The 22,078-nt window shown below is 37.2% G+C and overlaps 2 protein-coding genes and 1 long non-coding RNA gene across 4 annotated transcripts; 1 reads left to right on the top strand and 2 right to left on the bottom strand.

Moving 5' to 3' along the window:
- Positions 1–2,782: 2,782 nt before the first annotated feature.
- On the top strand, positions 2,783–5,676 carry LOC147477430 (Pentatricopeptide repeat (PPR) superfamily protein). 2 transcript variants are annotated; one of them, XM_086584412.1, is made up of 7 exons: positions 2,783–2,937; positions 3,015–3,097; positions 3,381–3,480; positions 3,596–3,739; positions 4,217–4,429; positions 4,671–5,090; positions 5,528–5,676. In XM_086584412.1, exons 1-6 carry the CDS (start codon positions 2,857–2,859, stop codon positions 4,860–4,862), a joined length of 813 nt encoding a protein of 270 aa, XP_086440538.1. In that variant the 5' UTR covers positions 2,783–2,856; the 3' UTR covers positions 4,863–5,090; positions 5,528–5,676. The 2 variants fall into 2 exon arrangements, with proteins under 2 accessions (XP_086440538.1, XP_086440539.1); XM_086584413.1 differs by having other exon boundaries at positions 4,666–5,090.
- Positions 5,677–6,246: 570 nt separating this feature from the next.
- Positions 6,247–17,597, bottom strand: LOC147477429 (histone-lysine N-methyltransferase ATXR3-like). The gene is given in 20 exon segments (XM_086584414.1): positions 6,247–6,769; positions 7,126–7,173; positions 7,176–7,430; positions 7,537–7,645; positions 7,735–7,982; positions 8,455–8,508; positions 8,622–8,746; positions 8,843–9,008; positions 9,231–9,326; positions 9,407–9,506; positions 10,555–10,655; positions 10,741–10,851; positions 10,959–11,030; positions 11,129–11,169; positions 11,172–12,151; positions 12,391–12,491; positions 12,582–13,148; positions 13,247–14,763; positions 14,921–17,185; positions 17,314–17,597. Coding segments are annotated over 19 exon segments (7,083 nt in total). The 5' UTR covers positions 17,136–17,185; positions 17,314–17,597; the 3' UTR covers positions 6,247–6,592.
- Positions 17,598–19,164: 1,567 nt separating this feature from the next.
- Positions 19,165–20,594, bottom strand: LOC147477428 (uncharacterized). Its single transcript, XR_015209030.1, has 2 exons — positions 20,115–20,594; positions 19,165–19,429 (listed from the first exon to the last, which is right to left on the bottom strand). It is a non-coding gene; the product is annotated as an uncharacterized LOC147477428 (long non-coding RNA).
- Between the last annotated feature and the right edge of the window lie 1,484 nt (positions 20,595–22,078).

Below are 22,078 nucleotides of genomic sequence, written 5' to 3'. Positions count from 1 at the left end.
AATATAAATATATAAGAAAATGATAGTTATATTATTCCACCACAAAATCAATGAATTAGAACTAATTTTTGGTGGAAATGTTCTCCACACAATAAAGATCACCCTCACAAAAAATCAACTCATTTGAAGATGTATAATCTCGTAAAAAATTGCTTAGAACGTTATGAAATTATCTAACGTCCCGATTTTTGTAAATTTGATACAACCTTTGACATGGTTAAACATTTTCAATTGAGCTTATTTTCTGTTGAGAGTGTTCTCCATTATAGGATGTATACCTCCACAAAAAATTAGCTTTCAATTCATTTTGTAAGTTCACTTTTAGGAGTGGAGTAAGTTTGGAGGCACTATAAGGTGGAGTTCATATAACCATCCCTAGTGTCACATTATTGTCAGTTTCACCATAAATTCGACCTAATGTGTGGGGCAAATTGTATAATTATGAGAGGAGACTCGCGGAGAGAAATAAGTACGCCTAGAAATTAGGATGGAATAATCTTTCTTTTAGTGCAGTTAATGATGATTTTGTACGTTTTCGCATTTTTGACCATAGTACAAAATATCGCGATATCTATCGAGATTTCAAATAAAGATATATATAATTATTACGATATGTTCAAAGATATATACGACTATAAATATTGGTGATATTTCGATGATATTTGCAATATTTTACGATATTTTACGATATTTTGTGTATGTAATAATTTTATTTAATATTTACCACTATATTTCAAATAAATATAAATAATGTATCATGATATATCAAAAAATATCTATAATATCTACGATATTTGTTGATATTTTAGATATATTTACAAAAACAATATCAAATATCCCTAAAGAAAAGAATATATCTATGATAAATATCAAAAAATTGAGTATCAATAAATACCCATATCTTGATATTTTGCACTATGCTTTGGACGACATAAGAAAATAGAGTAGGACTATCAATGATTTACACATTAATCAGTAATTCAGTACAAGCCATCTATCTAATAAGTTAGGGTTTTTTTTTCCACTACAAGACAAAATAACACACAAAGGATGGTCCAGATCATTTTGAGTAAGATCTAACGGCTGCTGAGTGTGGATCAATTATTTTTATTTGTTTTCGAAATTCTCACTAGCTGGAAGCCAAAATCAGCTTTCACTTTCACTCTATTTCACAACAACACAAAACAGTCGAAAAGGAGAGAGCAAAAAAGAAAAAAGCGAGAGTGCAAAAAAAGAAAAGAAGCCCAATTTCTGATTTCGAGTCTCTTCTCCCTTTTTTGATACACTCACACCTTGAATGAGGTAATGCGTTTTAGTTTGGGTTTTGTAAAACTAAATTGATTAAGCGTTATTAAATGTTTGTTTTAGTTTCAATTTAAAGTTTAAAATTTGTGTTGTTGTAATTAATAACATAAATGATGAAGAGGGAAATGAGGAAATGTGAGTGTTCTTTTGTAATTAATAGTGTAAATGATGAAGAGGGAAATAAGGAAATGTGTGAGCATATTTTCTACATTCAATCGATCCTTTTACAATATTCTTCAGATGATTAAAATGCATGTTTCCAATGATTAAACTCATGTAATCAGAGGCGAGATTACAGACACATCTTCACTATCACGGCAAGATTACGGACACATCTTCATTGCCATTGTAATACAAAGTCGTTTCACTTAAAAACACAAATCGGGGATAGAATGGAATATTAAAACCCTATATGAAGAATCAAAGCGCAAAGATTTGGACTTTTATTAATCGACTTTGAATGACAAGAATTTGTGAATCCGCCATCAACTTGATGAGCAAAATAGAATGAAAACGCAGAGATAACGTATTTTTCTCCACCTTCGCAGCCTACATTTGTTTACAATTATGGGTAATTATGTTTGTTTTTTATTTGTAATAATACTATTATTAGTCTTATGTTAAATTAAATGAGTATGATAATGCTATTAAGTTTTAGAAGTAATTATTGTTATGTATAAATATGAAGTTATATATTTTGGTATGGTTGATCTATGAGAATTGTATTGTGTGATTTTCAGGTTATAACAGGATTTATGTTTTTGAAATATTGAAAATATAAAGGAGATCATGCTGGATTTTTTTATTTTAAAAAAAAATGATGATGCTCTTAATTGAAGACTCTCTCCCCTTATTTTCCTCATTCTCATTCTAATGTGTTAAATTAATGAATGTATAAGGGTATGTGTAATGAGTTGGTTTGTGATAAATGAAATGCATAGAATTGCAATCATTAAGCTCACTTAAGCATGCGTATGAAATGATTATGAAGTATAAAACTGTTGGAAATGGTTATATCATCGATCCAATGCTACCATAGAGATGGTCTCTTAGGGTGTTGTTTAAAAACAATGTGTCTAGAGTGCCGACTGGCACGGGCATTCACTAGTGCATAATAGGGTAGGGCCATCAACGATTTTCACATTGAACATTACCAGCACCATCCTTAAAATAATCACATAATTATAATTGTCTTTCATTAATTTAACACCTATTGTGTGATATAAACCTAAAGTTCAATGGACCTACCTCTCTGAAAGAGACGAATGCATTCAAAAACTTTCATTAGTGGGAATTTTCTCTCTTACTGATAGGCGGCCCAACCATTTTTGTCTTGGGCTTTTAATGTGGGTAAGACCCACTTAATTGAGCCCACCATACTAAACCCAGAAGAAAGAGACAGAGAGAGAGATATTCCAAGCTATAAAATATCATGCCGATTTTTTAAATTTCCAGCATTACCCACGACATTTCGCCATTAATGAAATTGAAAACACAAATTTTTCCACTTATTATTTGCAGACACCGCCCTATTTGTCCCCAGCTAAAAAGATGAACCAGTTTGGGTTATGCTTCAATTCTAGCAACTATATTTTTCTGCAGACTCAAAATGGACTCACTCCACTAGCAAAGGTAAAAGAATTGTTCACTTACTTGCCCATATATAATCTTGTTGGTTTTTTTTTTTTAAAGTTTTCTGTTATGTATAGGTTGCAAGGGTACATTATGTGAAATGTTTGAATAACCCGATTCGACGAGAAGTACCATCATCATATACTAATGCCATTGTGAAGTAAGTGATTATATTTTTGCTCATCAATATGTTTTTTATGCGATTGGACTTTGTAAATGAGTTGGGTAATAAATTATATACAACAAGTATGAACTGTTATGTGGTACTAGTTTCAATACAATGTTTAGTTCATTTTTCACCAGAGTGAGTTTGGTTGGTTAGATTATTCAAGTGGTATGCGTTGGTGTATAGTAATAGTTTATTTATAAGGATTTGATTTCAAGGCAAGGAAAAAGTAATATTTTGATTGGGTCAATAATGTTATTAGTAGTTCTTAATGCAGGAAAGAAACTGTCAAGAAGACAGGGAAAAAGGAGCATCACTTATGGATGAAAAAAGATTCTGTGGGGTCTGGGCAAAAGGCCCTTAATCTTGTTCGCATTGTACGTCTGTTTTCCAATTTCAAGTTTTAACCTATTTATTTATTGGTAATAGTCTCATACTTAATGTGTGTTGAATGTTAGTGTTAATAACTGTTTCTTGACCTTGGATTTACAGGTTTCAGAACTACCAAATGAGAAAGAGGCTGTGTATGCGGCACTTGATAAATGGACTGCATGGGAAGCTGAATTTCCACTTGTTGCAGCGGCTAAAGCTCTCAGAATTTTACAGAAACGAAACCAATGGCTGCGCGTGATTCAAGTATGATGTCTTGTGTGTGCTTCATATTCTATGCGCAGACATATTCTCTCTCTTTTTAAATTTTGATGTAAATTTCATAACCCTTGTGTCTCCCACTTTGATTTGCGGTTTTCATAATAAGCAGTAAGAGATGTGGTATATAGGAAGTTGATTCCTTAAAGAAAACGAGGAAAAGAAAAACACATGAGATAGAGTTGTAATAATTTAGATTTTTCTTAATATCTGAATGAGCATTCCTGGGGAATTATAAAAATTCCACATATAATTGTCAGTCTGCTAAGGCTAGTCCTTACCAGGCGTGATTACTACATTTCCATCTTCATAATGTTTAGCAAATGATATGAATACCAAACAACAAACTAGTGCGAGAGGAAAGTGTTTCAAATTATTATGTGACATGGTAATCTCGTAGTCCATGGAAAATTCATTTATAAACCTTAATGTGCTTGAATGTTTCTCTTCTGTGTACTTTCCTAGGTTGGTAAGTGGTTGTTAAGCAAAGGCCAAGGATTGACAATGGGAACATATGACACACTGTTATTGGCTTTCGATGTGGATCAGAGGATCGATGAGGCTGAGTCATTGTGGAACATGATTGTGCACATGCATACACGGTCTGTCTCAAAGCGTTTGTTTTCTAGGATGATCACTTTGTATGATCATCATAGCATGCCTGCAAAAATAATAGAGGTAATCCCTGTGTCACTTCTAATCAGTAGGTGAATTTCAGCTGTTTGTATTTGTAACTGATGCAGTGTTTCCAATTGTTTGCTTATATGCAAATTTCACTTACAATTCGGTAATTCTTGATAAGGTCATAAAGTGTACAACAACGTTCAGTGTTCACTGTTCAGTGCCCTTGAGGTTAAATCTAAAGCAGTGTGTTAAATGTTGTTCTCATCCTTGGTCTTTTCTTTTCGAGGAAGCTTAGGTGTTTGCAGACATGGAGGAATTGGGAGTGAAACCTGGCGAAGATACTACTAGAAGGGTTGCTCATGCATTCCCGAAGTTGGGTGATGAAGGCAAACAGAAATTGGTGCTCAAGAAATATCTAAATAAATGGAAGTACATCCACTTCAACGGAGAACGAGTGAAAGTAAGGCGAGAGGCATGGGTAGAATAAATTTAAGATAAAAGCAATGAAGCGAAAAAGTGGTTCATGTTGGCAAAACAGCTTACTATGGTTCTGACTTTTTCCCTGGATAGCATCCTGGTTTTCTGGATCGACACATGATAGGGAAAGAACGACGGCAGTTTGTCTCTTTGCACTTGAGTTTTGGGGTTTGTAATATCGGCGAGGGACCAAAGCGGCTATTAAGGGATTCAGTTTAGCATGGCTGAGAATTTAAGGGTGTGTTTGTTATGATGGAAAGGAAAGAAAATACTATGGAAAGGAAAGGAAAATAAGAGTGGTCCACCTTTTCCATAGTTTTTAAAGCGTTTGTTTACCCATGGAAAGGAAATGGGCTTTTCCATATGGAAACAAATGGAAAAGGTTTTGTGTCTTTAGCTAACCCCTGAAATTTTTGTGGAAAGGAAAGGAAAGGAAATAGATAAATAGGAACTTACTACTAATACACTCCACTCAACAATACAATTATTCCTTTCCATAGCTTTTGCAAACAAACATGATTATTCCTTTCCCTAGTTTTTACTTTCCTTTCCCCAGTTTACCAAACACATACCATTTAAAATTATTTTCTTTCCATTCCATTCCATTCCATAGTGGACCACCCATTTTATTTCCTTTCCTTTCCATGAGTTAAAATTTAACAAACACACACTAAGTATCAGTTTCAGAAGATAGACACAGGCTTGCTGGTCGTGTCGTAGCTGTTTGTGTTTCACTGAACACGAGTGTGAATTGTGAATCATGTTAGAGACCTTTGGTTGTAAAAAGATTGTTGTTGGTTCTTAAGATATTTCATTCTAGGTAACCTTAGTGTTTATTCTCTTAGTCCGTCATTTCTGATTTTACACGTCTCAGTCAAGGATATTGCAAGATACATTTCAGAGTAACGATACACCAAATGAGTTATCCTAAATAATATAAACGAGTAATTTGCAAAGGCTTTCTACGGTTCTATGGTATGGATGAACTATAACTAATCATGTTATATCTGTAAAACTTCTGAAAGGGGTGATGATAGCTCTAGCCTGTAACTTTCTATGCAGTCTGTAACAACTGATCAATTTCACCAAATAAATTAGTGTCTTGCAGTCTTGCCAATGAAAAGACCAAGTCTTGCAGCTGGAATCTGAGGTAGTCAGTAGAATTGGAAATCAAATGAGATGGTGGAATCGAGGAGTGCAAGGATGAAGGATCATCAAAACATCGGCATTAGAAGCTATCCTTTGCTTTCAAGCCATCTACTTCAATAAAACAATCAGCACTAAACAGAAAGTAATTTCCACTACAAAGTTTTAATACATACAAATACAAGCATATTACGATACTGTTCTATAACAGACCAACTTCGCAGAAAAAACAATTAGCATTACAAGTCTGGCTCAAAATTGGCAATTGAAAACTGCCTCCGAATTTTATTATATAAACGAATATTCTAATTAGAACAAAAAAACAGAAAACTAAGACAAAACGGGTTGACTATCATTAAGCTACCTTTTCTTTACTTGATCAAAGAACCATTGCTTCTAAATAATGGATACAAATTACAGAGAGAACTAGCACTGTACATTTGAATGAAGAGGAGCACAAGGGACGATGTTTTGAAATGATTACCAACTCCCACAATACAATGGGTAGCTGTAACATAAATAGAATAATCATTTCAAAACAGAATGGCTGGGTCAATTAGTAACATCCCTGCAGCCTCTCACAAACCAGACGGGTCATCTGTCCCACATGGCCTGAAATATTGGAGGTCTATTCTTCAACCAAAGCACCATCTCCTTGTCTAGGGAAGATTTATTCACAACGGCATCTAGCATCGGACTACCAAAAACTTGAGGGGCACTCTTAAAAGACCATATTCTGTCTTTCGGCCACGGTCTCTGGGGCTGCTTCTCCTGCCAGAAAAGGGTATTGTGAGCACACTGATACAGATACACACACAAAAGACAACCATACTTCTGACGCTCTAAACATAGCTCTGCATGCTCATATATTAGCACACCAACCCAACACCTCATCAGGGCATCAAAGATTTTGTTAGGCCAAGCTTACGTTATATATAGACGTAACACCATTTAAAAGATCAAGTAACAGAAAAGCATTAAAGGTCCATAAATCCAGGGGAAATTGTGTTTATTTTTTTTTGCTTTTCCGTTTTTTTAGTTTTACTTTCCTGATAATTTAGTCTGGTGCATATTGAGATCACCACCCAGTGCCAAATAAAATAGTAATTCAACAAGCAGAAACTAACCATTCTTGAAACCATAAATTTTAGGGTTCTGGAGCCATAAACTTCGTTAGGCGTGATGGCTTGTTGGCTTTTGCATAAAAGGAAGCAATTTCAGGCAGCGACAAGCAACCCCTTGCTGCTCTTAATAGACAACAGTCTGGATCGGCATTGTTCTGGCCGTGCCAGTTGATTAGCTGCCCTAAGCAATAGTTCTCACCATACTTCTTGCAATACTCCTTCAAACCTGAGCCCAACTTATCAGCATATTTAGGTCCCAAGTCAAGAGGGCTAATGTAAACAGGCGGGGAAGTTATACTCTTGTACTCCTGCATAGAACATCTCATTAGTACAACCGAGCACAAACTGTTTCCATGTTGCCAAGCCTAGTTATTTTAAATATAAAACATATAGCGGGAAATTTGGACTCAATACCTGAACTCCAAAAAAGCATTTTGTGTACGCGTATATGTGAATCAAGTCAGCAGCTGCATCATGCCGGCACTTGTATGTACATGGAAGATTTCGAACCTCATCCCTCAACCTTGTACAGTAAGCACATGTCATAATCACAATTACAAACAAGAGTGTTATACAATGAGTGCAGCAAGAAAAGGAGCTTATGCTACTTACCACAATAAAGAATTTTGAAGTTCTCCCATAAGATCATCAGAGCCTGATGGGTCGTGACCATGTATTTTGGACCTAAGGTCATTTAACAAGGATTCCTCTGTATGAGGAACCATGCACTCAAGAAGTTCCTCAACAAGTGAACCCTCTCCTTTCCAGAGGACGGAAACTACCTCTTCAGGATTCAGCTTCTTCAGTGGGGGTGGAGCTTTCTTTGGGTCATGGTATATACATCTCATTACGTATCTCACCTGAAATATACAAATACAAATCACATCATGGATCCAATAAGAATGAAACTACCGCTCTGTTGAATCATTATCTATCAATATAGTCGATTAATGGTTTATGGAACACCATTTAACAAGAATATTGGTGCTTGAAAAGTATTCACAATTAATAGCTGTGCCTCCTTATCCAGTGATTACGATTGGAAAGAGAACTTGCAGAACCTATCCAAAAATTTAAAAGGTAAAAAAGATACCGGTTTATGGCTAAGAAGCCTTTTCTACCAAAGGTTGAGGAGATGATGGCTGGCTGAACTTGATGTTTTAAAGAAGATATATACTCATTATAATTTCTGTTAAGCTAAGTGAATATAGGGTTAATGTGTAAAAAATATATACCCTTTATGAAATAGCTAACAATGAAGTTCTCCCACGTGATAGGTATTCTACTGACACCAATACATCTAGAATGAAATATAGAATAATGATATATTACCTTATCCAAAGTAAGAGCCAAATTCTGAAGTCTTTGGTTGTAGACACCCTCAGCCTAGCATCGGATTAAAGGTTAAATGAATAAAGACCACATATAAACCAGAAGTTACTTACATATTAACAAGCTCAGGCAGATACAGGCAGAATTTGCTAAAAACAAATATTCACCTGAACCTCAGCATCATTCTTCTCAACCTCAATGCAAATATCTGAGAAAAATTTCTTCTTCTCTTCCAAATTATGCCTTAAAATCTCCTCAGGAAGTTTTGTCCTTTCGAATTTATGAACCTCACCTTAGTTCAGTATTACCATTAATGTGTTAGAGAGACCAAAATCAAAGATATCAAAACAATGTATTGCAGTGACAAGCCAATAGTATGCGCACCAACCGAGAGCTGAATATGCAACAAGCCAAACAGGTAACCCATCAAGCAAACATGTGCCTAGACCAGCTCTTCCCAAATCAAAATAATCTTCTTCAGATACATAGTTCAACTCACAAGATTCTAGCATCAGCCGATGCCGGTCCAGCATTCCATGACACTCCATAAGGACCTGGTGGGAAAAAAAAAGTGGCTATTACACTCAGAATTCACTTGATGAAAACAGAATACTTTTTGAGCGCTCCTTCAGCGTAGAATGGTGATTAAAAATAAATAAATAAATAAAAATGAATAAGCTAAAACATAGTATTATCCTTTCAGTTAGGCAAATGATACAAACTCGGTATCCACAACACCATATGGGAAATTCTGATGAAAACCACTCATATTGTACCTTTTGATAAGCCCCTTCTCCAGTCAAATTCAAATAGCTACCGCGACAGATTTGACTTCCACATAAACAAACAGAAGCTTCATACTCTTCCTTACTCTGCAATAAAAAAAATAGTGATATCATCAAATGAGGAAACCATCTTCTTCAGACATGATGAGTCATGATGAGATACACACCTCTGTTACCGAGTTGTAATCAAAAGTGATTTCCTCACCATACCCAATAGGCCTCACAGTATAAACCCCAATCTGGTACTGACCATCTACTGCGGTAACCCTGTTTCATGAATGGACAAGGTAAGTAGGAAATTTGATCACACAAAAGCAAGGAAGAAGCGAAGTCATCTCACTTATTTCTATCAGAGTGGAACTAGGCAATGCCTATATGATAAGAATGGCCTTCAATATGGTGCCATTTACGGGTGTATTTTCTGTTAAAATTTTAACCCACCCCTTTTTAACTGTATAACCTACCCCTTATTTGAGAAGAATTACATTTAATTAAGCCCTGATTTAACTACCGTCATTGTTCAAAGTGCACACTCTTAAATAAATGTAATCTACAGTACTTAAATGGATGATAGAACTCAAATATGCCTACCAAGAAATATCTCATGAAGAAATATCCTTGGAAACTTCAACTGTGAATTGGTGTTTTCTATATGAACCCTGCTTGGTTAAATACTTGAGAATAAGCCACCTTTTACTGCTAAAGGAATTATTTAGTATATGCAATCTTGCGTGCTAAACACTCATCATATGCTACCTTACAAGTAGAATTCTCCCTCTCCCTGTACATCATGTGCAGGGAGTCTAATGAACCCGTGGAGTGTCATCTCATTCCTCATATGCAGCAGTTAGTCTACCAATCTTAGTAGCTATGAACTATTTAATGATCAGATAACCATCTTTTTTTATGATTGTAAGCCAATTTGAACTGAACACTACAACGAAGGATTCTTAAATTGGAAAAGACTACTCTTCATCAAAGTATGAAAATGGGACATTTGAAAACAAGGATCGCTCAGTCAAAACCATGGAACAGCAAGAGCGAAGTTCCTGCGCAATTGTCTAATACTCGGATGTTTTTTAGTATGTAGGAAAGTAAGTGAAGTGTTTCAGCAGGGATTAATAGTGGTATTCAATATTAACAATTCTCAATCAACGTCAGAAAGGAAAAATGGAAAGGCCAAACATATGCCCACATGCTTGAGAATTCGAAACTCTATACTTGATATACTGCCTACTGGGAATGAAAATAGAAAGTTTCAACAAAAAAATAAAAAAGTAAAAGATCGAAACAAATTAGTGATAGTAGAAGTTACTTGGCTTCGCAATTAGGCCGGCATGAGTGACAGATTCTACTTGCATAGTTTGCCTTGTGCATGGCGTCCACAACAACTAAGTCATACCCATCACGGTCACCCTGCCAATTTAAAAAGATACACAGATGATTTCAATAACTTGGAGAAACCAACTAAACCCCAAACTAGCATATTAATAACAATCACCTTTGGCCTTTCCAAGTATATGTTATAGAATTCAGGAGCTGGATCTGTTTTGTTCTTTTGCAAAGAACGAATCCCATCCTGCTTCTCAAACCATTTCCAAGTCGGATAAACCTAACAATATAGGAAAAGCAGTTAATGAACGTGTATACAGATCAAGTCATTCATTAAGATGAGCACACGTTGAGACTTAAGTTCCACAAACAACAATTACACCATACCTCTCCCAAGAACTCAACAACAAAATCGTCTTCCCCAATTCCTTCCTCTTTGTTGCAAACAACTCCAAGACCCTGAACAAAAGAAGATTAAGTATCTTTTAAAATGACTGACAAAAAAAAAAAAAACAGATTCACGAAACATTCCATAGCTTGGGCAGATAGGCACACACCTTTCTATAAGCAACATAATTGTCCTCCGGACGACTCCGTGTGCTTTCAGAATGCCCATGCACATTTTAATAACGCGTTTATCGCCTTCTTTCGCAGCATTCATTTGAAGTTCTTCAACAACAGGCTGCAGAGGATACTTCATTGGGGCATTTCCAGTACCAGTGAAGTGTCTTACTTGCATATTCAGAGCGCGCAGAAGTGTATCTTCGATAAAGACATGCTTCTCTAAAAGCGGCCAATCCAATTCTTCAGGCATGGAATCAAGGAGAAGATTATGAGTATAAGGATCAATGCCATAAACTTCCTGCTCTAGGACTTCCCCACCAAGTTGTTTCCTAGGTTTGTAGTCCTTCACTTCGGGAATTTCCATATCAGACTCCTCAGCTCCATTCTTTTGTGCGTTGAGCTTTTCAGCATAATCCTCAGGTAAAGAGACCCGCATCTTCCGCTGCACTTCCTCTTCATCTGCGATGATAACATAGTGATCAATGACTTCATATTTCCTCGTAACAGGAGGAACAAGGCTGGCTTTTGTCATGCGAGCACCCCACTCGCGATCTTCATTAGTAGAATCTAAAGCCTCGTCATCCATAAAATATCCATCCCCTTTAAAATCACGTAATCCAGCTTCCGAACGAAAACCCAAATCGCTTTCTGTATCAGACACTGTACTCTCACTATCGTCTTCGCTGTCCTCAGAGGACCGGTGAAGCTCGTCAGAAGTATCACTTCCTGAATCTAGAGGTTTCTTGTTTAATTTAGATAAGCGTCTTCTAATTTCCCTATCAGACGCATACTCTCCATAATCTGCACCACCACTGAAATTTGAATTGCCATTACTCCTCATTGACTTCCTTTCATTCATTATTCTAAGGTGCTTCTTTTTCGATTTGTCCTTTAATAACTTCAATAATTCATCTCTTTCGCGGGAAGATTTGCCGGCATTCTCTTCCAAACTTGTGACAAGACGGATAAATAGCATGACGATATGATTCATGTCTCTAGCACCGCTCGATTTTTAGCTCTGTTATATTAAATATAGAAAATTAGAGGATGGAAATGACAAAATATAGCATAGCAGACAAAAACAAGACAGCAAGTTGCAGATGACATAGGTTTAATAGCATAGCAGCTATAGCTTGAAAATACTTTAATAGCACGACTAAACTCAATGTTCTATTAGTAGAACCTAAAATTCCTTTTCTCGTATATTTGTGTCGCTATCCCCACATAAAATTACTAAAAGGCGTGATGAGCTTACTTTATTGCATCCCGGCACATTCGACCTATATCCTCTTTAACTAAGCTCAGTCCACGACCCTTGTAATAACCATTTCTCATCTTATCTTCAATCTCTGCAACCTGAAGAGTCAAACAGGTAAAATATTAGTATGAGATATGTCAGAAACGAAGTTCAAACTCAAATTCAAACACAATTAACAGGCCAAGTACCTTTGGTACGAAGAAATCAAAGGTATTCTCTTTCATGATATCCTTCAGACTGAAAGCAAGAAATTCTTCCATTCTTTTATAACCATTTTCAGATTTTCTGTAGAGCCAGTGCCGCATACGAGCATCCCTAGAAAGAAGTGAAGATGATTTTCTGGAATCAAGTAGTTTCTTACGTTTGTAGAAACTTTGTCGGAATGACCTACTGGTTGAATCTCTACCATCCAAAGAAGAATCGTGTGGAAGACAGTCACCCTCACCGAATTCATTCAAATGACTACTTGAGCCCTTGAAACCCTTTGAAAATGAAAGACCTTTCTCACTTATTTGTTTAAGGCTCTTTATCTTAGAATATGAATCCTCATAAATCTTGGTGCCACGCAAACTAGGGCTAACTATCCACTTTATGTTCTGAAATTTTTGTGTCAAATCTTTAAACTGGGTGCAACCTCTGATATCTATATATGATATAGAAGGAAAGGAAAGGAGAATTTCTTCAAGTGTATTAGCGCTAATGTTGGTGCAGCCAATCATGACAATAGATGCTATCTTCATATTGTTATAACAACTCTGCAAGTCCAAAAGATGAAATAAGTTGCTGTTAGTTCACGCAGTGAATATACCAAGATCCATTACTACGGGGGGAAAAGAAAAAGACACAAACATACCATTATCATCCGGAACACAGAATCGGAACACTCAGGCCCTGCATCTGACAAGTCGACCTGCTTAGAGATGTCTCTATAGAACTTGGCCGCTGAATTCCAGTGTTTACAAGTAGCAGCAGAAAAGGCAAGGGACTTCATGTCAGCTCTCAGAAAGTGGAAAACTCTCGCCAAAATATAACCATTCAGTAAACCCCAACTCTCCATCTCGACTTCAGATCTTGTACTCCTTTCTAGACCAAAAGTAGCATCACCATATAAATCATCAAATGAGCAGTCATCCTTCTGACCTCTATGTAAATCAGCAGCTTCTAAATCATAATCATCTTCACTATCATCCACCAGTAGCCGAGCTCTTTTACCAGGGCGGACGTACTCATCCTTCTTCGGCTGTTTGGCACTGATCCATGGATCCAACACCTCATTAATTGCTGCAGCAAATTCTCTGCTCTTGTAAGATTTCATGACCAATTCATGCAGCTTACCCCGTGTATAGCCGATAAATTGTGGATGTAATTGGTGAAATGGACCTGCATTGGCCACAGTGTTCTTGGAAACCTCAGATTGTGAGGACGGAGCTGCAGAAGAATTAGGATTCCCTGTCACCTCTACGTCTTGCATAGAGACAGAAGCTTTAGAACCCAGTGCATCAGAACTAACTGGAACCCATACGCTATCGAACTTCCTAAAGACACTTGTATGCTTCTGGATGGTGCCAATTTCAACTAAAGCCTGCAGATCAATGAAAGACAAAGGCCCGTGTTCGTGGCCAGCACCGTCATAGTAGTACCAATCACCCAAGTGTAACTGCAAGTCATCTACTGTGCAAACACGATCTTTTGGAGTGATAATAGGTTCAACACACTTCTGCAAGCCAGGTCTGCCTTTCTCACTGACCCTTTTTGACTGTGAAGCGCCTTCTGCGGACAAACTCCTGCCATCATTACCCGACGAGAATGAACGATTAGATCTTGAAGAATATCGCTCACTTCCTCTAACAATCACACGGGACTCAGGGACAAGTGAGCCCTGGTTATTAACAACACAAGCATTTATCCTCACAACAGGTAGCATGGTTCCTTTCACTCCCCTTGGAGCCAATGGGGCCTTCATTTGACTTGTTTTGCTAGTACCATTGCAATCATTTCTCTCTTCTGTCAAGGAAAAAACCCAAGACGGTAAACTAAGCTTTCTACTGCGAGAAGGATAGTACAACTCATCCTTCCTACACCACCGAGGATCCTCAAATCCAGACTTAGGCATCTGGCAGAGACGATAACCATCATTAAGAACAGTTTTTTTTCTAGAAATTTTGTCTTGGTTAGGCTCGTCGTTCCGCTTCCAGTCACCCCCCATACAGGACCATTGACCAGAAAACCAGACACCTGAGTCACCACTAGGAAAGGTATATTCCTTGTTACAAAATGCAACTGAGCTGGGCTCCACAGCTTCTTTTGATGTGAAGTTGATATTACCCCATTTCTCCCAGTCAGTGTGCTCAAACGCAGCATGTAAAGCTTCTGCATGATTATAGATATCCATAAAGCAACAAGACGGCTAAGATCCAGTCAATAAAAGAAATTGACAAAAACGGTAACAAAAAGAACATAGTACAAAGAAATCAACATAACATTAAAAAAAAGGGGGGGGGGGGGAATAGGCAAAGATAAAACATACCTCCAAGTATCTCAAGTTCCCTCCCAGGAATGATGGCATAACCCTTTAACAAAGCATTAACTCTGACATCAATTTGGAGATCTTCTGAAGACCCCAATGCATTAAACCTGACATCTAAAGGTGACAGCTGTAATGCACCTGAAGGTTCCTGGTCAACCTGAATAGCACCTTCACCAGCATCCCCAACATCTTCCAAAAGATTCCCAGGAGCCTCAGGAGGGTTCACCAGCTGAGTTACTGTTGTATCTGCAACAATGGAGGTAAAGTTTGTTGGCAGCGCTGGAGAGGCTGCATTTTCAACAGTTACCCACCAGTCACTTCCTGAATGCTTAACTAAATGATCAGACTGTAGAACACCGTCTTCCACCAGCCTCTTGAGATTGCATAATTTAGAAGGACCCTGCTCCATTCCAAAATGATCTAAATAAAACCAAGTTCCAATTGCTGAGTCATTGAGAAACGGAACATGAGGTGGTGTGTTAGATATATCCATATCCTCTTCCATGGACATCTCCTCTGCTGTTCCACTAACCTGAGGAGGAGGATCTGCACAGACAACAGTTGGTTCCTGTGGCTTTTCTTCCCCGTGAGACTGATCATTGGGATTGGTCTCCACAGAACCAGAGTCATTGTCCAGACTGCCATCCAACTGGGGTTGTCTGATTGGAGAATGCTCATTAGAATCTCTTCGGTGACCTTGCTGTCCATTCGAACTACGCTCCTCTTCTCTTCCTTTCCTGATTTCACCGTCTTCATGGCAATCACCGGATGGACGATCAAGTGGGGATTTGTCTGAATGACTAGGAGTCAGATCCCTGTAACTGTGAATAGGCGACCTATCCAAGTAACCTGGAGTACGGTCCCTGCAATCGCGGTGTGGAGAGCGACTGAAATCATGAGGGGAACTATCCAAGTAACCTGGTGTTTGATCTCTTCTGTCATGATGCCGAGCTCGAACATGCGGGGATCGACCACGACCAAGTGGGGACCTATCCAAATATCCTGGAGAACGATCCCTGCGATCATAAGGCCGAGATCGATTTGGAGACCTTTTGAGAGTAGGACTTCGATTCCTGTAATCATAATAACGAGCCTGATCGTTCGGAGACCTCTCAGAGAAAGGACTTCGGTCGCGGTGATCATGATGCCTGGCCCGGTCTTGTGGGGACCGCTCAAAATAACCTGGGCCTGGACCAAGTCTGTCATGTGCACGTCTAGGAACAGAATTATCATAATGCTTAGATGATGAATACCTGCTTGAGGAAGATACCCGCGCCGACGAAGAAGCAGTTCTGTATGCTCTCTCCTCTGAAGCATGTGAATGATGCTTATCCCCCAAGTATCCGGCACGATCATCATCCTCATAAATTCTCCTACTCTTCGGATTCAAATGTTCAGCGTAATCAACAGTGTACCTTCTCCCATTGTTCCCAGAATTCCCAGAATCAGTACCATGTCGTTGTTTCTGCCAACTTAACGAGGAGTATTCTTTGTCGTAATTCTTTCCATCATCAGCAGCAGCTCTCAAACCAACCTTATTATCCCTATTCTGAGCTGGCTCCCACCTGGCATACCTTTTATTCCACTCACTGTTTCTACTGAGCTCAGAAGAAGTTCGAGAATCTCGTCCTTTCTCATTAACAAACTCATCCTCTTTTCTCCATTTATTATGTGGTACAAACTCACCTTTTTCCAGCTCTCCTCTCTGTCCTCCTCTTCGTAATCCAGCAGGAGAACCATAATCTGACTTGTCAACTTCCCTTCTCCATTTATTATGTGGCACAAACTCACCCTTCTCAACTTCACTCCCTAATCTCCTCCCTATCCCAAACTCCCCTTCCCATTTCTGTCTCTTCTCTCCACTAAACTCACTCCTAACCACTTCCCCTCTTCGCCATTTCCCTGGTATAAACTCCCCCTTTTCCACTTCTCTTTTTTTATATTTTTCAGGTACAAACTCTCCATTCTCTTTAACGCAACCAAACTCTCCTTCTTCCACTTCTTCTTCTTCTTCTCCTTCTTCTTCCTCTCCTTCTTCTTCTTCTTCTTCTACTACTTCTACTTTTATTTCTTTATCTACTACTACTACCATTTTTTTCTCATTCTTAAACTTATTTGAACTTGTTGTTGTATAACCATTATTGCCTCTGCTGCAAATTGGTAATCTTTCCATAACATGCTGCGTAGGCATGCAAGCCACTCCTCCATCTCCCATCAAATTTCTCTTGGACTATCAATGCTCATCACTTCCTTCAATCCCAAACCCTAATTTCAAAAACACATACCCATTGTCAGTTTTCAATACATTAGCTCAAAATACATACAAAGATTCGAAATTTCATTAACCTTAATCCCCTAATCAAAATTCAATAACAAACAACAAAAAAACTTACACACAATTTTTTTTTTTTTTTAAAAACGTGCGTGGGAGATATGTTTAGGGATCTGATGAGGTGGTTATGAAGCTTGGGTTTATTATAAAATGATTGAACGATGGGTAATTTATTTAGAATAGATCGAAAAACACCATGAAAGGTTTTTAAGCTGTGTTTCGCTCTTTTTTTTTTTTCCCTTGTCCTCTTTTCTGTTCTTGTTGAATTGAAAGAAATATATTTTTTTTTTATTCCTTTATTTACCCTTTGCAGTGTATTTGTGTAGATATACTGTATTTTTATACGGTTTGGGTAGAGGGCAGGGTGTAGGAGTTATCGAGAATGAGGATTTGAGAAATTGATAAAACTGCCCGGATCGTATGTTGAGTTTTTGGGTTTGTGGAATTACGAGGAGGTCCTTTGTTTAATGTTGGGGATGGGAGGAGGATTGGATGGTGAGTGTGAGGGTGGGTTTGGTATTTCGACTTTGTTGTTGTTGGCGCTCAACCTTGTGCGTTTTCCCTCTTTTTTTTTTTTGGGTTAAACCGTTATGGTACATTATTTTAGTTGACTTGATTGTGGTGCTAGAATGAGATTGGATCTTGTTGTTAATTCTGTTTAACGTTTGGAGCCAAATATTTTCTACTTCGGAGTTTGGAGAGTTGGTCTTTTTCATTATCTAACTTTTTCTCCTCTCTGGACTTGTTTTAGTTATGCAACATAGATTGGGGAATTAATGTTGCATTTTTTTGGTAACTAGTATTCCAATTGGGTGATTTTATTTTCTTTCTGGCTAAAAAGGCAATTACTTTATTGATGTTTAATTTGTTGAGTTGTTGATTTTAGTTGATATAAGGCACTAAGGGCTGAGGCATACACATAATATAAAGTTAGAAAACAATAAGAAGGTAGTATACTAGTATGAGTACGTACGGTCTATTATCGAAAAAAAGTATGAGTAAGGTTAATTAGCAAAGAGGCAAATAATGTATGTTGAATTAGATTGGATATAGTATAAGGATGTTTTTATTTAGAGTCCTTGGCTTCTCCTTGCCTATTGTTTCACCTAATTCTGTAAGAGCTTCCTATTATCATTGAAGATAATCCCCAATTACATATTTCTCTAATGGAAACGGTTATTGATGTACTAATTTTCACACATTTGCTAGGTAAGGATCACATTTTGCTCACATCATATGAAGAGAAACACTTATATTGCCTGGAATTGAAACAGTTAATGGAATGCTTATTTCCACGAGTTTGCTAAGTAAGGATCGCATTTTTGCTCACATTATATAAATCGTGCAATAGAATTCAAGACATGTGTGGGTCAAGCTAGCTAGTGTTTGAATTCTCAATCTCTTACCCTCCGTTCTACCCTTTCGAGATGGCTGAGGCCCGACTCTCAAATCTTGAGGGGTTCATTATTTGTTTGAGGGTGACGGCCTCAAAATTTAGTTTATTTTAGTTGTTTCAATTTTTTTCTTTTATTGTTCTAGACCCTACTATTAAACAGATAAATTCTCTAGCATATAATTTAGTGCTGAAAATTTAAAAGTCGAAGTGAAAAAACGAAACAAGTTTTCGTTGGTCATTTTTGCTATTAGGCACAAATGATATACGTGTTTATGACTAAGTTAACACAGCCATTTCCTATTCTTACCGATTGTCCAAAGCATTACTGAAGATATATCCCTAATGCCTAGGCCGGAGTATCAATTCAAAGGGATGGATTGAATTCTTAAATTCGGGATGGACTTTGATTTTGATTTCATATCTTTCTGATGTGATGTTGTTGAGAAGGTTCGTAGTGAACTCTGTATATATGCTAATTTTAGTCGTGAATATCCCTTGGATGGATGGACTATGGAGTACAACAATATTTCTTTTTCATAAATCATGCACAACTACTGAACTACACAACTGATTGGCAGAAACAGATTTGCTAGCAATTATGGAAACCATATACAGATATACTGTACTATAAATGCACACTATAAGGTGCAACTGTGCAAGTACAAGCTTTTGTATACGATCCACATATAAGAAACACGTCGAGAATAATGATATGGAAATTGATCAAAATAAGAACCCTGTAGGAGAGAAGACAGGAATGACTACAGGTGTTGATGTCCGCCTGGGAAATGCACATAATAATCCGAATTAGTACACCATCAATCATCGATAACTAAATTAATTGAGTACACCGGCCAACAGATTACATATTGAGTACACCGGTTCAACTTTAGTTAATTATAGACAGCTAAGGTTTGAGCAAATTAATCACTGCTAAATTTTGAAGAAAAGAAAACTTCGGTGCAAAGAAAAAGAAACAGGATTTCCCAAATTCTTTACAGAGCTTAAGGTGGGATGGAGTGGACTGAAATTTTGTTGAATCAAAGCTGAAATTCTTTCATTGGATCCAAAAAAAATGGTAGGGGTATGGTCCAGAGAAGTTGGTTCATTCAATATCAAGTATGGCCATAACTCATAAGAATATCAAGTATGGCCACAACTCATAAGATCCAACAATAGCCTACTGAGCTGGACCATGCATTACATTCATTGTATCCTTACACTGTATACCAAAACAACTTTCAGTTTGGTGGGAGAAAAAAACTTTTAATAAAGCCGCAAACATAACTTTTAATCTGAAAGTAAGTAGTATAATAGTTTCTAATGAATCAATAATCCCAGACTTGTCCAAATTCAGGTTCAAATTCACTGAGATTCGTGGAAAACAAATTATATGATAGACTTAGCTTGGTTTGTCCCTACACTCTCTGCTACTCTCTGAAATTAAGAGTACTCAAATAACTCACCTGAATTCATTGTCACTGCTTCTATCACAACTTCGAATCCTACCCCTTGACCTGGCCTTCTCCGCCAAATTCTTTCCGGATTTCACCATACGTTCCGCTTTATTACTCACAGTAGACACAACGTTATCTTCAGAAATCACGCAAAGGGATGGTCTCCAATGAGCCCGCCCTGACCCCAACTTCCCGCGCTTTATACAAGCCAACGAGTCTCCCTCTGCAGAATATAGCGGCGACAAACCATGTCCTTCTTCCTTGTGCGTAGGAGATGTTGGTACTACTGAACGTTTTATTGGCACACAACATGAAATACATTTCAAAAACTTCTTCATGTGAACTTTCTAGCAAATACGAGAAGTAGACAGCCTTATGGACATAATTCACAAATTTTTCAACTGCTGAAGAACTAGTTTTGAGCTCTTCATTTCGTTCTTCTTCTTCTTCAATATGTTTGTAGTAGTTGATCGATCATGACATGAGGTCTTTTTAAAGAGAAATTTAATTATTAAAATATAAACAAATAGTATTTTTTATGTTCAAATTCATTGATTTCGTTGTTATTGTAGTTGAGTGGTGACTCACGACTGAGAGCGATATTTGGTCTTGTCCTTTGGGAAATACACATGTTTGTAAGTGAACAAAAGATTGTAATCTTAAGTGACCCCTCAAATGATCTTATCCATGCTATGGAGCTTATTGACATTTACATTGTTCTTGGAGATTTTATTTAGCCTTTTTTCCAACTTTGCGATCCCATGTATTCATCGTGCTTTGAATTGGAACTTTTTGTGCTGTGTGGATTAAATTATACGCCATCTTAATTTTTTGGCCAAAAATTGTAATACTAAAATTGGTACAAAAATAACTGTCTCCAAAACATACTGCACGTCGTTGAGATATATTACTGTTGGAGTTATCCCTCACATGAGGAGAGATACAGAGCTGGAGAGAAACGGAGTTGATTCGGCGTTGGATATGTAATACGAAATTTGTTTTTTGGTATAAAAACAAAATCGAGGTTTTGGAAAACCGAACCAAGTTAGAAGACTAAGAACAAGACAAAAACAAAGAGAGAGAAACCAATCTTGAAAGCTATTAAGATTGAGAGATAACCTTTACAAAAGATACTGATTCTCAAAAAGAGATAAAGAAATGATCTAGTAAAGGTGAGATCAAATGAGAGATTATAATTTTCCTTCCCACTTTATAAAAAGTTAACTCTTGTGAAAGTAGGCACCATTAATTGAACCACGATAAATCTTTATTTTGTGGTTTTGCGCTTTCTAACTTTATTATTATTATTTGTTGTTGATAGTTGTTTTAACGAAATTTGGGCGTGTTAAGATAGATTTTGTAGTTGATATTTAGATTTTGTCCGGAGTTGAATTGTTTCCATATACGAGTTATCTGTGTAGTGGGGAATCGATTGGTATTGGTGTAAACCCCAACAATTACCAATGTTGTTTATTGTAGTAATTGAGAGGTTATATTAAAATTAAACTTTTCATATCAGTAATCGAAACTCAAACTCTTCATGAAACAAATACGAAGGGAGTGACCGATTCCGGAGAATATATACAATAATTTCTTCACGCTCGTCTAGGAACAGCGTGCCTGCTCGCCTTCGTATCTTTTGCGCGGTACTGATTATTTAGTTTTGAAGCATTGCTCTATTGCTTAACATAAAAATTAACAATTTTCTTTCATATTTTACAACAACCAATTTTACGACACTAGTCCTTAGTCGGTCATTCCTCACAAGTGCGATGATTAACGCCAATCAAAAGGATTACGATGAAAGTGGAGAGTGTTCCACTAAGAGTGAACTCATTTGTACTTGCTCATAGTGGGTATTAAATAACTGAAAACCCTTTTTGAGCTAAAATGTTCAGCTAATGAATCTGCTTTGCACATCCTCGATTCCTCGTACAGTTAGATTTATGTGCATATGTTAACTTAATGACGAT

Source organism: Coptis chinensis, chromosome 9 (genome assembly GCF_015680905.1).
Source record: "Coptis chinensis isolate HL-2020 chromosome 9, ASM1568090v1, whole genome shotgun sequence".
NCBI lineage: Eukaryota > Viridiplantae > Streptophyta > Magnoliopsida > Ranunculales > Ranunculaceae > Coptis > Coptis chinensis.
Note: the sequence above shows the minus strand (reverse complement) of the source record. Positions and strands in the feature narration are given on the sequence as shown.